At 36.6% G+C, this 18,562-nt stretch overlaps 1 protein-coding gene across 1 annotated transcript in view; it reads left to right on the top strand.

Annotated features, from left to right (window-relative positions):
• The window catches only part of LOC107559530 (polypeptide N-acetylgalactosaminyltransferase 13-like), a 69,124-nt gene extending 50,735 nt beyond the window's left edge, over nt 1-18,389 (top strand). The window contains exon 11 of the mRNA XM_016243389.1: nt 17,627-18,389. Coding sequence (XP_016098875.1) covers nt 17,627-17,767 — 141 coding nt within the window. The 3' untranslated portion in view covers nt 17,768-18,389. The remainder of the gene's footprint in view (nt 1-17,626) is intronic.
• Nucleotides 18,390-18,562: the final 173 nt, after the last annotated feature.

Genomic DNA, 18,562 nt, shown 5'->3' with positions numbered 1-18,562 from the left:
TTATTTTGTTTAAAAATCTTATAAATGTGTGAGGTGTATGTATGCAAAAGGTACACAGTATTGTTACAAATACTTTAGATATATATATATATATACATATATATAAATAATGTGTAAGTTAGTACTCATTCAAAACAATAATTTTAGCAAACTTTGTACTATTTTCTGCATATGTTGATATATATGTTTTGTTCAATAAATATACGTTCATTAAAATATGTTAATATAAAATATATTTTAAAATATAGAAACAAAATCATTTTAAAAAGTAAAGATTCGAAAGCATTGAAGGAGATCCCATAATAATTTAATATAGATTTACAGTAGTAACAACAACTTATATTTTCTGATATGATATGATTAATATATCATGTTTTTAAATATGATGGTTTCATTCTAAACATTATGATTAAGATGGACAGCCAACATAATATATGATATTTATCTGAATCTGATCATGTCATGTCCACAAACGGAAAAGTCAACCATTTATTAATTATCATGTTAATTATTGAGCCTTTAGACCCAACAACAGGGACGCTTTTTACCCCAAATACTATTCTTCCATTATTGAAAAACTGTTGAAAATCATTAACCATGAAAATCCTTAAGAAGACATTTGTCTCAAAATATAGGCCCCATTCAATAAATTTAGTGATTCTCATGTGCTACTTTAATCTCCAATATTAAAAAAAAAAATACACCAAATATTCGATCAAGTTAGCACAGAATAATCTTTGTGCTGCTGCCTGTGATCGCGTCAAGGATCAGCAACATTTGCACGTTCATCTTGAAAAGCAAATGTTTCGGAAAGTTCTACGCAAAGTTTTTGTGCCATCTAGAGGTTTAGAGGAAAGTAATATCAAAGGCATATTTTACCCTGGTGCGCATTTAGGTTCGTTGGACACTATATTCAGTATGATATGATATGATTAATATATCATGTTTTTAAATATGATGGTTTCATTCTAAACATTATGATTAAGATGGACACCCAACATAATATATGATATTTATCTGAATCTGATCATGTCATGTCCACAAACGGAAAAGTCAACCATTTATTAATTATCATGTTAATTATTGAGCCTTTAGACCCAACAACAGGGACGCTTTTTACCCCAAATACCATTCTTTTACATATTCTTCCATTATTGAAAAACTGTTGAAAATCATTAACCATGAAAATCCTTAAGACATTTGTCTCAAAATATAGGCCCCATTCAATAAATTTAGTGATTCTCATGTGCTACTTTAATCTCCAATATTAAAAAAAAAAATACATCAAATATTCGATCAAGTTAGCACAGAATAATCTTTGTGCTGCTGCCTGTGATCGCGTCAAGGATCAGCAACATTTGCACGTTCATCTTGAAAAGCAAATGTTTCGGAAAGTTCTACGCAAAGTTTTTGTGCCATCTAGAGGTTTAGAGGAAAGTAATATCAAAGGCATATTTTACCCTGGTGCGCATTTAGGTTCGTTGGACACTATATTCAGTTTAGTATACGACTAGTTATCAAAAAGCTGTTGGTTTGAGCCCTACAAAGATCACATGGGCTCTCAGGAGACATCTAACCTCAGAAACCTCAGAATGAACCTATATTTGTTTTGGATACAAATCAAAAATTATGTCCATTTGACATCCAACTGCAGAAATGGGTTATGGAAATCAGATGTGGCCATAGTTCATCCAGAAATGAAAATTCAGTCATTTATGGCATTCCAAACAGTTATGCAGTTGGTCTCAAATATCATTATTATTTCTCCCTATTCAAACTTGTAATGTCTTGGTTGGTCATGTGATGCATAATCAATCCAATTACAGTTGGCCACATATTTATGTAAGCAAAATATTTAAATGAACATTTGGTCACACTTTAGTTTAAGATAGAATTCTCACTTGTCACGTATTAGCAAGCTCCAAAGATGAAGAAGAGTCGAAGGTTCAGAAACCAAGGTCTTTTTAAGACGTGTGAAATGGTGTGCACTTAACACAAACAACAACCGGCAATGAACACAGGAACCAAAGGAGCGTAAGTAATAAGACAAATTAACGATACACAGCTGAACTGAAATCACTAATCAAATCAGTAACCAAGGGAACTATAGAGTGGTGGGGAAAACTAAACAGAGGAAGACAGGAATTAAAAAGTCCATGATAAACTAACTAAACATCAACTAACTACAGGGGTGTTGCCATCATTTCAAAAAGTGAGGGGGGCAAAAATCTCAAAAGTAAATACTTTTTTTTTTTTTATTGGCAAGTTAAATTTTTTCTCATTTCTTTTAATTGGCTAATAAATCAAATACACTGCTGGACAATAACCAATATTTCGTATCTATTATAGTTTCTTATATTTTCCTAATGACAATTTGATGATTTGTTTATATACTACAAGCCCTTTTTTTCTATTTTTATCACACGATAAGGCAGAATAGTTTCTATACTGTAAATGCAACGTCAATTAGCACTGCATTATTCATATACTTCATTTATTACCTGGAGATGATTGAAAAACACAAACAAACCATATATTGTTGCAATCAAGTGTTTAATGTCTTCACGTTTCATTAGTCCAAACGTTTCTGCTTTGTATTCAGTAAACAGCGATAGCTGCATGCTTTTGTCCATATTAGAAATTTTCTGGCACGTCATTAGTTATTACTTCTACGAGTCCGTCTGGGACTTTCTGTGCGACAGCGCCCTCCGGTGTCAACTGTGAATGAAACAGACTTTGCATGAGAGTGTTGTAGGCCCCGTGATGTTCACATCGGCTCATTCTGGCTATGAATAAAACATCAGGTCATGCACAGACTGCCCTGTCTAGATTTATTCACACTGGCTCTTGAAAACCTATGTGTGAACACACTTGCTCCTAATTTGCTGCTTATTGTTAACTTTAGGTGTGCTGTAGGATTAAGGGATCCAAAATATAGTCAGGGAGAATTGGGCATTAATATGTGCTTTATAAGTACTAATAAACAGCCAGTGTGCTAGCATGCTAGTTAATTAATAGTGAGAATTGGTTCTTAAAATAAAGTGTTACCTATATCACATTAGACCTGCAGCTAATTGAAAACCTCTGCTCTTAACCACGGAATTAAAAAGTCCATGATAAACTAACTAAACATCAACTAACTACAGGGGTGTTGCCATCATTTCAAAAAGTGAGGGGGGCAAAAATCTCAAAAGTAAATACTTTTTTTTTTTTTATTGGCAAGTTAAATTTTTTCTCATTTCTTTTAATTGGCTAATAAATCAAATACACTGCTGGACAATAACCAATATTTCGTATCTATTATAGTTTCTTATATTTTCCTAATGACAATTTGATGATTTGTTTATATACTACAAGCCCTTTTTTTCTATTTTTATCACACGATAAGGCAGAATAGTTTCTATACTGTAAATGCAACGTCAATTAGCACTGCATTATTCATATACTTCATTTATTACCTGGAGATGATTGAAAAACACAAACAAACCATATATTGTTGCAATCAAGTGTTTAATGTCTTCACGTTTCATTAGTCCAAACGTTTCTGCTTTGTATTCAGTAAACAGCGATAGCTGCATGCTTTTGTCCATATTAGAAATTTTCTGGCACGTCATTAGTTATTACTTCTACGAGTCCGTCTGGGACTTTCTGTGCGACAGCGCCCTCCGGTGTCAACTGTGAATGAAACAGACTTTGCATGAGAGTGTTGTAGGCCCCGTGATGTTCACATCGGCTCATTCTGGCTATGAATAAAACATCAGGTCATGCACAGACTGCCCTGTCTAGATTTATTCACACTGGCTCTTGAAAACCTATGTGTGAACACACTTGCTCCTAATTTGCTGCTTATTGTTAACTTTAGGTGTGCTGTAGGATTAAGGGATCCAAAATATAGTCAGGGAGAATTGGGCATTAATATGTGCTTTATAAGTACTAATAAACAGCCAGTGTGCTAGCATGCTAGTTAATTAATAGTGAGAATTGGTTCTTAAAATAAAGTGTTACCTATATCACATTAGACCTGCAGCTAATTGAAAACCTCTGCTCTTAACCACCAGATGGCACTGCATATCACATTATTATCCACGTTGTGCGCTTCTGTATTTTTGGAATATCTTATATTTCTTCCGTCTCTGAATATTGATCGTCCTGGTGCAGTACTGTGTATTTGAGACGCCGTGCATTTACTTGGAAGTTGATTAACTATTGTTTCTGTACATATCTTAGTACGTAGGCAAATGGGAGTATGACTTTAAGGTAAGATCATCTGAGCTGTGTTTCGCTGTGTGTTGTTTGAATATTCTAGTAGAGGTGTTTGTGAAGTAGACTCCCACTGTAATTGAGTCACACTGTGGTTTAGACGCACAGTTGCGTAAATACAGACATATACTTGTAGGCCTGTACTCGTAGAGATATGGCAAGGAGGAATGTATTTGTTTACTATACAGCCCTATAACATTTCCACAAGCCTCTCCAGGCATTGGTTTTCAGTGACTATAACATAATCAATATCCGAGATTCATTACAGCATTCTCAAGATATCAAGAGTCACATACCAGCTGAATAAAGAAGAAGCTTTCGAGATCATTGGTGCTATTGATGTTTCTGTTAATATAACAGATTGCACTTCTATGTCAGCTGGGTCGATTCTGGTGCTTATATTTCTAAATAAATGAGTCGTTTGATTTAAAAGAGGACATCACGCTTGAGCCGTAAGGGACCTTACTGTGTTGAATCACAAAGGGGCTCAAGAAATCAGAAGCCGTCTAAAAATAGATCTCCGTCCGCTCTGTGTGCTTTGATTTAGATTTTGGACACAAACACGCATCCAGTGTTTGGTTTTCACCTCTCAGCTGTCTGTAATGCAGGCCATTGTATTTATTCTACCGCTTGGAGGCTTGTGCTGCAGGACTTAATGATCAAAATATAAAGAAAGATGATACTGACGACATTTGGCATCCTAGAATCTCCCATCATTAAATTGTGATTCTTTTTCCCATTAATCCATAAGCTACTGGCAACCAGATAGACAGGCATTTGTTTTAAAAATAGCTCTCAGGTTTTTCACACTGCATGGGAAAATGGATGATTTGGGCTTACCGAGATTGAGCCATTTGCTCAGTTTCTGGCACTGTTTCCAATTAAATAGCTATTTTAGAAGGTAAAGAGACATTAATGCAGCATAGCTCCAACTGTCATTACCAGACACCAGTGAACACAAACGACACACCCACGCTTATTCCCTGACAATCTAGCCCTACATTTACATTTCCACATCTGACCTTTTCCTGTGACCCTCATTAGTTTGTGCCCTTGTTTAGAGCCTCTGTGTGTATATACTGTACAGTGGAGTCTGAGACCACATTGAACATCTGGGATTCAAAAGCCAAATTTAAACCTGGAAATAATAATAAACAAGTTAACATGGATCATCAGCCTCTGTCCATGTCAGCTCAAGCACTGCTGCCATTAATGCAAAAGATTTTAATTGAATTGAATTGAATATTTAATGATTTTTATTTATTAGAACAGAAGGATTTTCATTTGTGGTCTCAATCTCTTTTAGTTACCTTTTTAGACACTTAATTGCATATTAATTGCAATACAGATTAAATTTATATTAAATCCAGTTAGCTGACTTTTAGAATGATCTTTGATCCTCTTAAGTAGGACTTAAGTACATTTTCATGCGTGATTTCATCATTATAACTTATGTTGTCTTTGTAATATGGTTTAAAGTGCCAAATGCACAAGTCTTTATGGTAAACTAAAATATACTTTCATGTAATTTCTATTGAAATGCGTATCTCATGTATTTGCAATTACAAATTTGTATTGATGAATTTAGCATTGAAATATACTGTCTTTAAATGTAATACTGAAACACTAACGTTAAAATTATTATCAAGTATTTTACACGTGCTTTAATGTTTTAGTCAGACTTTAAAGAAAGTGCACTTCTATTAAAACAAAGATTTATAATCTAAAAGACTGGGACACGTTTTGACCTCCTTATCATCAATACCCATACCCGGTTTACTGTCATCATGTTTTCATGGAAACCATCAGAAACACACCTTCCTGCACATCATCACGCAGTCGTGTCTGACCATCAGTCGGCTGGAGGACGGGACATACGGCCCGACGGTGGAGTACTGTGACGATAGCCCCCTACAGGCCTGGATCCTCCGAAACTTCACCCGGCAGGAGGTTTTTAAGAAGCTCTACTACAGCCCAACTGATTACTTTCTGTAACTACCACAACTTCCTGTTGACAGCAGGTCAGTTTTGAAAGCGCCAGTAGCCCAATCCAAAATCAACCTGTAGAGGTGAGGAGGGTGTAGGTAGTGATTAGAGCTGCCATAGTGTATAGTGTGCTTTTCCCCACATTCTTATCATTGTTGAGGGAACTATCAGGTGTATCTGAAAGCCTGAGTCTCTTGCACATGATTCTGGGTTTAGTTTGGCGTGTGTTGAACCACAAAGGGGCTCAAGAAATCAGAAGCCGTCTAAAAATAGATCTCCGTCCGCTCTGTGTGCTTTGATTTTGATTTTGGACACAAACACGCATCCAGTGTTTGGTTTTCACCTCTCAGCTGTCTGTAATGCAGGCCATTGTATTTATTCTACCGCTTGGAGGCTTGTGCTGCAGGACTTAATGATCAAAATATAAAGAAAGATGATACTGACGACATTTGGCATCCTAGAATCTCCCATCATTAAATTGTGATTCTTTTTCCCATTAATCCATAAGCTACTGGCAACCAGATAGACAGGCATTTGTTTTAAAAATAGCTCTCAGGTTTTTCACACTGCATGGGAAAATGGATGATTTGGGCTTACCGAGATTGAGCCATTTGCTCAGTTTCTGGCACTGTTTCCAATTAAATAGCTATTTTAGAAGGTAAAGAGACATTAATGCAGCATAGCTCCAACTGTCATTACCAGACACCAGTGAACACAAACGACACACCCACGCTTATTCCCTGACAATCTAGCCCTACATTTACATTTCCACATCTGACCTTTTCCTGTGACCCTCATTAGTTTGTGCCCTTGTTTAGAGCCTCTGTGTGTATATACTGTACAGTGGAGTCTGAGACCACATTGAACATCTGGGATTCAAAAGCCAAATTTAAACCTGGAAATAATAATAAACAAGTTAACATGGATCATCAGCCTCTGTCCATGTCAGCTCAAGCACTGCTGCCATTAATGCAAAAGATTTTAATTGAATTGAATTGAATATTTAATGATTTTTATTTATTAGAACAGAAGGATTTTCATTTGTGGTCTCAATCTCTTTTAGTTACCTTTTTAGACACTTAATTGCATATTAATTGCAATACAGATTAAATTTATATTAAATCCAGTTAGCTGACTTTTAGAATGATCTTTGATCCTCTTAAGTAGGACTTAAGTACATTTTCATGCGTGATTTCATCATTATAACTTATGTTGTCTTTGTAATATGGTTTAAAGTGCCAAATGCACAAGTCTTTATGGTAAACTAAAATATACTTTCATGTAATTTCTATTGAAATGCGTATCTCATGTATTTGCAATTACAAATTTGTATTGATGAATTTAGCATTGAAATATACTGTCTTTAAATGTAATACTGAAACACTAACGTTAAAATTATTATCAAGTATTTTACACGTGCTTTAATGTTTTAGTCAGACTTTAAAGAAAGTGCACTTCTATTAAAACAAAGATTTATAATCTAAAAGACTGGGACACGTTTTGACCTCCTTATCATCAATACCCATACCCGGTTTACTGTCATCATGTTTTCATGGAAACCATCAGAAACACACCTTCCTGCACATCATCACGCAGTCGTGTCTGACCATCAGTCGGCTGGAGGACGGGACATACGGCCCGACGGTGGAGTACTGTGACGATAGCCCCCTACAGGCCTGGATCCTCCGAAACTTCACCCGGCAGGAGGTTTTTAAGAAGCTCTACTACAGCCCAACTGATTACTTTCTGTAACTACCACAACTTCCTGTTGACAGCAGGTCAGTTTTGAAAGCGCCAGTAGCCCAATCCAAAATCAACCTGTAGAGGTGAGGAGGGTGTAGGTAGTGATTAGAGCTGCCATAGTGTATAGTGTGCTTTTCCCCACATTCTTATCATTGTTGAGGGAACTATCAGGTGTATCTGAAAGCCTGAGTCTCTTGCACATGATTCTGGGTTTAGTTTGGCGGTTACTCTAGTTTGTCTCTCTAGTGTTTTTGAGCTTTGGATATGTAAAGATGCCATGCATGGACTGGGCACGGGACATTCTCGGGAACTGGTGTATAATTTAACCCTCAAGCATCCAAACAAACTTCGACAAAATCATTTAGAGTTTGTTTTTTTTATAGATAGTTTCCTTAATCTGTACAAGACTTGGCTACTTTTCAAAGCTAAGTTTGCCACCTGAACACACACACACACACACACATACTCACACTCGCACACACTCACACTCACACGCACACACGCACACACTCACATGCACACACACATACACACTCACACACTCACACACACGCACACACGCACACACACTCACACACTCACACACTCACACACACACACACACACACACAAAGGACTAGATTCAGCAAAGTTCTTAATTACTCATTAACTTGTCACACAAAAGTGGGAACCCATAGGAAATGAATGGGAAATACTATAATTCAGAGCATGATTTGTCCTATAAAAATCAATAAATCCAACACAATGCAGATCATACATACACATAAATGAAGGGGTGCACCTATACAACATTCTCAATGTGGCAAACACACACACAAACACACGCACCCATTTACAAAGCGTCGAATGTGCCTTTAACACGGCGGGTTTTTTATTTTTAATTTTGTCGAATAAAAACAATCACTCACACATACAAAACCAAAGAATTGAATGAGCCAATGACGTTTGTGCCAATCAATGCACACACACACACACGGACGGACGGACGGACAGACAGACAGACAGACAGACAGACACACAGACACACACACACACACTTCAAAGCCAGATCAAAGTCCTACTGCAAGATTTGTTTATGCTTCCAAACACAACATGTCTGAAACATGCTACTTGTGAGTATTATTGTTTATTCATACTCATTTAACTTTTATTTAAAAATATAAATTTGGATCACACATGAGACCTTCGTGCCAACATTTGTCCAGGAAGGACCAATTAAGGGATGCTATATGAAGGATGCTTGAGGGTTAAAAAGGTTACTGCTGAAGCTTTTTCTACCAGACATTTGGGGACCACAATAAGGGGATGTGTCCCAACTACTACTACTAAATAAATACAATATATACGAGTTTAAAGAATGTTAGCTGAAATAATTGTATTTAAAAGAAAAATAATAAATATGATACAAAAAATGACACTTCATTAAAATTCTGTATAATTTAAATATAACACAATTTATTTTATTTAAAAATAAAATCCCAAGTCATGGGAAGACGCATAGAACACAAATGGCTTCCTGAGAATGAACCTTAAATATTAAATTGTGAAATAGTTTTGTGGTTATAGTATTTATTGAATGTGAGGCCTTTTGATGTGAAACTGGTTTATGGAGCTCAGGCTGTGCTGTGAGTCTACATTCAAGGCAGGCTTCCATGCGTTTAGGAGCAATTATTGCTGACCTTTTGAGAGAAATGGGAGGGGACAGCAACTCAAAGATACACAAATTCAATAACAGACATCACAAGAGCTGCTAGATATATACCACTATTTCAAGGACTTTCAGAGCAGCTTTGTGTCAAATTAAATTTCATTTGAAATGTGTTTTTATTACATAAACATTTTATGTTGAAATGAAAATGTACTGGCAGCCAGCATGGCCACCTCCTCTTCCAGCTATTATTTAGCATCAGATCAGAGAAGGCGGTTTTATTTAAGCTTGATTATCTGTTCGTGGTGGATTGAAATGGGCCTGTCTTTGTTTACAAGCTCTTTTGAAGTGAACTCATTGTGAAGGTTTCTTTCATGGCTTGCGCAGACGGACCCTTTGCATTAACACGCTCTCACGCTCAGCACAGACAGAACGAGGGGTTTTTATTGTCTAAACCCTGAATTTGAATGGCCACTCCAGCATTTTTAATCTGCATTTTTTTCGGCATATGTTCGGCCACCAACACTTCATTATGTGTGTCTTTCACTCAGAGGTTTTTCGTTTCATCAAGCATTAGCAAATGAATGATGGCAGTACAGTATATTTTTACACATGGATACACACTATCTTCCAAAGGATTCAACATTTATTGTTTTGAATTTCTGAATTCATATTTAATTTACTGCCAAATATATCACACATTCATGCACATATACATATGTATTAATCCACGTTTTTGTTTATATATATATATATATATATATATATATATAATGCATTGCTATAAGCTTATGAAAACATGCAACTTTTATTAACTTTTAGAAAAAGTAGTCGTTTAAACTACTTCTTTCTTTCTTTCTTACACGGGGAGTTGCCAGGGTGTTGCTATGCAGTTGCTAGGGTACTCAGGGCGGTTGCTAAGGTGTTGCTATGCGGTTGCTAAGGTACTCAGGGTGTTTGCTAGGGTGTTGCTATGCGGTTGCTAGGGTACCCGGGGTGGTTGCTAGGTTGGTTTGGATAGTTGCTAGAGTGTTGATAGATAGATAGATAGATAGATAGATAGATAGATAGATAGATAGATAGATCTTTCTTTCTTTCTTTCTTTGCCAAAAATAAAACCAATACACAGACTATATCTCAAATAACTTGGCAGATGCATTTTAAATGAGACTTTTTAAAATGTTTTGGACGTCCTTATATGTTGTGTATGTAATCATCTTAGCTGTCCTGATCTGAAGGATATAATCAACCTCTTCTTCAAACACCCCAGTATTATAGAGGAATGATATATGTTTTATATTCTTTGTAAAAGAGGCAAGCGTTTGAAGGAGTGTTATTGACTTTAGTGAAGAGCTCACAGCTGATGCCGTCATTAGGACGATGCTGTCTGTGTTCTGCTCAGATGCACACAGATAAAAGGGTCTCACACAGAGATCTCTGTAACCCCCCTCACACTGATACTACATCCGTCACTGAGAGCCACGCAGCCTTTGACTGCCATTGTAGCAAAAACATATCTAATCTAATGGCTCCATATATTACTGCTTATTATTTTCTTCAACTCCATCCATTCCTCCACCCTACTGTGACCAAGGACATTGTGTTACTCTCAAACATACAGCATTAACACATTTCCAAACATTTGACCAGTTCAACAGATCGTCACTATATCCACCTTATTTTGCTACTCAGGTGCACACAATTTTCTCAAAAAATTGTAAGTAAATGGGAAAACATTTTTTTTTGCTACAAACCAAAGAATTTAGGATTGCCATAATAAATAAAATTATATAACAACTACCAGTGTGTGTATCAAGCAACATACCAGACCCTTTTTTAAGTACAGGAAAAATAGCTGGAAATGGACAACCCCTTTTTATCAATGTTTTATTAGTATCTTTATTAATATTAATATTGGCCATTTTACAAAATACTGATAACTTTTTTAACTATAAAAGAAGCCAATTGACAGTAGGTTAATCTGACATATGTGGTAAAAAAAATAAAATAAATAAAAGCGATAGATATATGTCTGTGTGCAGATTATTCAGCACTAGCTGATAACAGACACAAAATGCACAAATAAAATAGTAAAAACAACATAAAAAAAGTATATGTTTGGAAAATTGTCTAGTAAAATGTAAGATTAAAGAGATAGTTCACCCAAAAATGAAAATTCTGTCATTAATTACTCACCCTCGTGTCGTTCCAAATCTGTAAGACCTTCGTTCATCTTCGGAACACAAATTAAGATATTTTTAATGAATACCGAGAGCTCTCTGACCCTGAAAATACAGCAAGGGTCCTAACATGATCAAGGTCCAGAAACGTAGCAAGGACATCGGTAAAATAGTCCATGTGACATCAGGGGTTCAACCATAATTTTACATTTTACCGCGTGGTACTCTCCAAAATGCGCAAAAAATGTATTCTCGTAGCTTCGTAAAATTACGGTTGAACCCTTGATGTCACATGGATTATTTTATCGATGTCCTTGCTACGTTTCTGCGCGTTGACTGTGGTAGTACCCTTGCTGTCTATGGGAGGGTCAGAGAGCTCTCGGAGTTCATCAAAAATATCGTAATTTGTGTTCCGAAGATGAACAAAGGTCTTACAGGTGTGGAACGACATGAGGGTGAGTAATTAATGACAGAATATTCATTTTTGGGTGAACTATCCCTTTAAGTAGTAAGTAAATAAATACATAAATAAATAGATTTGGGCATAGGCATGATTTGCTGGTAAATTATGTTTATGCCCAGATGGTATTTTATCTTCTGTCCACATTATGTCAGAGGAAAAACAAAAAGAAAAGAAAAGAAAAGAAAAGAAAAGAAAACTGGTCCTAGTACTGCTGCTATTAGTGAAGAATACGTTGTTTGTCTCTTTTGCTTTGTGTTTGAGCTACTGTCATGTAGGAATACTCTCTTTGATATGCTGAACAGAACTATAAAAAATGTGAGATTTCAGAATCACTTTGATCATGATACAGACTTGATTCATTTATTGCGCATGTTGTATTTAAGAGAGTCTGTCATTGTTGATTCCAGTGGTCAGGTATATTAGGTAAGGGACCTCATTTGAATCTGAGTTCTTCCAATGGGAGGAGATATTTCAGCTATTATGATATAACTGAGTTTTTGTAATGGAGTTTTGTTGTTGTTGTTTTTTAAATAAATACAAATTAAATTGTTTTTTTGCATACAGTAACAGTTTACTCATTTTATTCATGTTAATTGTAAAAATTAAGAATGAAGAAGAATGTAATGAAAAATGAAGAAGTATGTAATAGGGAAGAGATAAATATATATTTAGCTATTATATATGTGACCCTGGACCACAAAACCAGTCAAAGGTTCAATAAATAAGCTTTCTATTGATGTATGGTTTGTTAGGATAGGACAATATTTGGCCGAGATACAACTATTTGAAAATCTGGAATCTGAGGGTGCAAACAAATCTAAATATTGAGAAAATCATCTTTAAAGTTGTCCAAATGAAGTTCTTAGCAATGCATATTACTAATCAAAAAATAAGTTTTAATATATTTACAGTAGGACATTTACAAAATATGTTCACGGAACATGATCTTTATTTGATATCCTAATGATTTTTGGCATAAAAGAAAAATCAACAATTTTGACCCATACAATGTATTGTTGGCTATTGCTACAAATATCCCACAGCGACTTAAGACTGCTTTTGTGCTCCAGGGTCACATATAACAGAGCCACTGGATGTGCAGCTGGATATTGAAGGATCAGAATGATGTGAAAAGTGATTTTAAATCTCATCAGGCAACACAGCACAGTTTAAATGCATGTAGTTTGATACATTCATATGGAATTTCATTTGAAAGCATAAAGAAACTATTTAAATAACATCAGTCAAGCAACCATTTTTATAATAGAACTTCCATAATCTGATTGCAAACATGAATTAAAATGCATACTTTTCATACTATTTTGAGAATTATGAACTGGTTGATTGCAGATGGTGGATTATGGCCTTAGATTGCATTTTGTCAGCATATCCGTGTCTGTCTTGCTTATGCTTGACAGGCTGTGGGGCTCATGAATATTAACTTAAAAGCTATTGTTTTACACGCATGCCTACAGTTATTTTCCTCACATGGTCAAAATGAGTTTAAATGTAGTTATTATTACTCAAAAAGTGGGAGGTAAAGCCACACACACACACATACACACGCACGCATGTTTGTTTCTGTGAATTCTGGGGACTTTTCGTAGACTTCTACTGTTTTTATTCAGACCAAACAATATTTTTCTATCCCCTAACCCTAAACCTACCCCTTACAGAAAACCTGTTTGCATTGTTACACTTTCAGATAAACATCATTTACTATTTTTAATCTTTTTTTTTTTTTCGCTCGTGGGGACCGCAGGCCGGTGTCAAAATGTCAAAAATTGCAGGTTTTACTTATATTTAGGTAGATTTCAGATAAGTAGGTTAAAGTTTTGAATTAATAGTTTACCTAGTAAAAATTTTAATTCTGTCACTATTTGTTATTCATCACCCTCACACTCTTTCCAAACGAATACTTCTCTATAAATGTTTATCGTAATGTTTATGCTGCTCATACAGTTAAAGCAGACAGCAAGCAAGAGTTGTCAAGCTTCAAAAAGCACCATACGAGTATCATAAAAGTTTTCGACTTGTGTGCTGTATTCCAAATCTTATGCATCATACAATAGCAATCGAGGAATCAATGATTCTTGTTTGCTGAAAATACAGTTGTCTGTTCAGCTTTGCACTAAAGTGCTATTGAAGCAGGAATGACTGAGAGCTCTGTGAGAGCTCTAAAACACAACACATGCTTCTCGTGTGCGGATATTAACTAGCTACTGTTCATTATGAACTCAAAATGTTCAGTGATTCATACCAAACCTGAGACCGCATGCGGTCACCTCATTCGTCATGCTGTCTGCTGCATGAACTGTAAAATAGTGTCAGAGTCTGAGCAGTCTATGGGGAGGCAGAACAGTGCATATTCTCACCTATCTCTCAGTGTGAGACAGTGACTGATTACCTTCATTCAGAGCTGTGGAGGCGCAATCACCCGCAGGCTCCAGGCTTTTTGGAAGGGTGTCTGGACTCAGCAGGGCAGCAGCTTTCATTATCCGCCTCTGGATGGCACAATGCTTTCAGAGGCTGTGCTGAAAACCTACTCTGAAGACTCAAATAGCTAAACAGGGTTAAAATGGGGCTCAAAATTAACATGGAGCAAAAAGCACAAACCAAAATTATGTTTCATTAATCTTTAAAGATGCAAGATCCTTTACCACACAATTAGAGAATTGGAGAAATAAAATGTATACTTATTGTATGTTCCCTGTCATTTTGAAACTATAGGATTTTACAGTGTGACGGGAAGGCTTTGGAAATTCATGTACATTCTAATACTTTGAAAATGATACATTTCTTTCTTTCTTTCTTTAAATGCAGTATTTAAATAATTTTCATAAAATACTTCTCTTGGTTGCGTGTTTGACCTATAGTCTAATAAGTGAAAAAAATTCCCAAGCCTTTACTGAAGAAAAAAATCAAACAATCAGTTATAACATAAAAAGAAATTCCTGAGGTAGACCGACTCCGCTTGCATTCACGTGAATTGTCGAGATAAGAGGTGACCCCTCCTGGTAGTGTGATTTATATAGTGACATTTCTAATCACCATTTCAACCAAGCAACATGTCAGAAGTGCCGGTATGCATGGAAAAGTGCTGGTATGCTAAAGACTAAAATATAGAAGTGACCGTACAAGCCCACTTCAAGCACTGGCGGTTGAAATAAAATACCATCTGGTGTTCATTCATGTTTATTTTGTGCTTTAAAGGTCCCCTGAAGTGCCTTGAAACACGCAGCGTTATTCTATGTGGTGACGTAATTTCAACTGAAACAGGAAGACAGGGCGGGATATATCGAGCAGCCCCGCCCCCTTTTTAAATTAGCCAATAGCATCTAATCTGCACTGCCATTGAGCTCGGTAAAGCCGCATTTGACAGCCTAATAGATTACCCCCTAGATTCAATATGAAACTCTTAGTAAAACAAAATAGTGATCATAATCATGCTGAGGCTGTGTAGTTTTAAAAGTGTTTAATATCTGCCGACTCACGCATATGATCCGCTCCGTGCGATCGCGTCTCTGGACCGGAGCCAAAGTCCAGATCAGACTGTGCGCGCTGCTGCGGTTCGTGTGACACAATGTGAAACCAGACCTCATTTGCCCCAATCGAAAGCATATTTACACTATCTGATCGTTCCCTATCGCCTACATTGTACACTACGTGCCATTCACTGTACAGGAAATACTACACTGTGAACAAGCGACCGATCTCAGCCGCAGCTTCAGCGTCTATTTTATAGTATAGGGGCGCTTCGGCTTCTAGAGAGCGTTTGATTGGTCAGAAGATCTGATGAGAAGATGAAGTACGATGTGGCGTCAAAAAAATAGTTGAGCCGTTTTGGAGGAAGTGACGAACTGCAAGCTTTGAATGCTTATATCTTCTAAATGCGAATTTTGTCACTGTTTTGGAGCACACTGCCTTATAGATAACCTTAAGACTAACATATTGATACTAACACCCAAAAAACGTTCATTTTGATTTCATGGGGAAGTAAATATGAAAATATGATCAGTTCACGTACCGCTTGAACTGAGGCGTTACAGCGATCTGTCATAACACATTAAAAAGCCACAAAACAGTATTTATTGTTTTGATAGTTGCTACAAAGAAAATAGAAAAATAAATAAATTATATATAGCAGGGCTATTCAATTGGCAGCCCGCCAAACATCTTCATCCGGCCCGAGGGAAGAGTATGCGCAGGTCGCACATACGCCTTGTTTTTGCACTAATTAGTTTGTCCACAAGGTGGCATCAGTGGCCCAGACCGTTGTTTCACAGCCGAAAAAGTAAATGAAGAGACGGAACAACAACAACCTTCTGGAGACCGCAACATCAATAGACGGCAGCGTTGACAAGCGCTTGTGTGAGGGTTATGAGATATCCACAACTCTAGTTTAATCGAGTATAAAGACAGTGTTATCCGTCATAACTTCTGGCGAGAAATAGCACAGACACTGAACGAAGATGATTATCAGATGGAGTACAGTTTTTAAAGGGTGCGCGTTCTGCTGTACGCATGCGCTGAGCCATTTCAGACAGCGCGCCAGCAGCTCTTCGACCGACAAAAACACACAATTATGCCATAACTATAAAATACAATTTATAGTTTATGTGAAGATTATTTTAAGTTCACTTAAATTAAAAGTTATATTTTTTGAGAGCCTAAATGTTAAAAATCATGTCTTTCAATTATACTTTAATGTTGAATGGCTATAATTAATGGCTAAAATTGAGGTGAAAATGCATTTAATAGAAATATCAGTAGCAGTATTGGTATCAAAATTACTGGCCTTTGTTAATAATAGGTTACTTTGTAAAGAGAAGCCATTAAACATATTTAAAATATACCACCTTTAGGTTGTTTCTACATTAACTGGAGACTCAATGTGAAATTATGACAATATATTTATGCAATTAATCATGATTAATTACCGAAACATGTGCGATTAATTCGTTTTTTTTTTCGACTTGCAGACAATACTAATGTTTTTATAGATTTTGGTGTTGGTAATATTAGTTGATTTTACTGCTGAATATGCATTTAAATTTCATTTCTAATTTTATAGGCCCCCAGAAAGAGATCGGGACGCGTCCCTCCCCCTTGGCCCCCTTCAAATTTTCAATTCAATAATTCGGCCCTCAAATGAAAATAATTGAATAGCCCTGATATATAGCACTGAAATGAACATTAACCGAGATGAACAAATGTATATTGTTCAGTGTTAGTTCATGCTTAAATAATGAAACCTTAGAGTAAAGTGTGAGATTTATCCACAACGTGTTATTTTTCAAGTGTTGTTTGTTTTTCGTTTCTCTGTAAATCTGTGTTTCCCCACAGCGGCTGACTCTGCTCCATGTGAACAGTAACCAGTGTCTGGACATGCCTTCTGAAGAGGATAAGATGGTTCCCACTCTCAGAGACTGCAGCGGCAGGCGATCACAGCAGTGGATCCTGAGGAACATGACGCTGAGTGTCTGACAGAGCTGGCAACAACCAGTTCAGACCTGAATCTCAGCAACACACACCACACACCATGAGACCTGGAGTCATGTTTATGGCCTTCTTCACAGCTCTGTGAACTGTCATTTTCTGGTTCATGATCAAGTCCAGCCAGGCTTTGATCAGGAGAACCACACACAGCCCATTTGCTGACCCATTTGTAGCCAGGTTTGTGTCTCTGTTCGTGTCTGGACTGTTTCCTTTAGCTCTCAGATTCATTGGTCTGGGGTCAGAACACAGCCCTTGGCGAGGTTTAAACGCTTGCTGTCTCTGATCTGAGCATGTGTCACTGGCTATCTATGCTGCTCATCCTGTGTGGGAGTTCTGGTGCCTCTTGATATCCTACACGTCATATCTTTGACAGTAGCCCTTATGTTTCTGTGGAGATGGAGTGATTGTGTTAACTTCCACAGAAGTTTAACTCTGCTCCGCTTTCCTTACAGCACCTGAAGGGATTGTGTGTTGGCCAGTGGATTGTACGCCAACTGTATTACTTGCTGCTGTTTCTCAAAACTAACTTGATCTCTTTCAGTAAGGCAGCAATATGTACCTGACCTGCCTTAAAGGGGTCATAGGATGCTACATGCACTTTTACAAGTTGTTTGAACTGAAGGATATTTGCCCTAAAATGAAACTTCTGTCATCATTTACTCACTCCAAGTCCAAACCTTTAGTTTCTTTCTTCTGTTGAACACAAAACTGGTACATTTTAGGTAAATGAATTGTTGCATTCTTTTGAATTTACTAAACTTGTTTATTTTAATTTAACTTAAA

The sequence above is a fragment of the Sinocyclocheilus grahami genome, unplaced genomic scaffold (genome assembly GCF_001515645.1).
Source record: "Sinocyclocheilus grahami isolate Dianchi unplaced genomic scaffold, SAMN03320097.WGS_v1.1 scaffold690.1, whole genome shotgun sequence".
In the NCBI taxonomy this organism is placed as follows: domain Eukaryota; kingdom Metazoa; phylum Chordata; class Actinopteri; order Cypriniformes; family Cyprinidae; genus Sinocyclocheilus; species Sinocyclocheilus grahami.
This window is presented reverse-complemented; position numbering and strand designations above follow the sequence as displayed.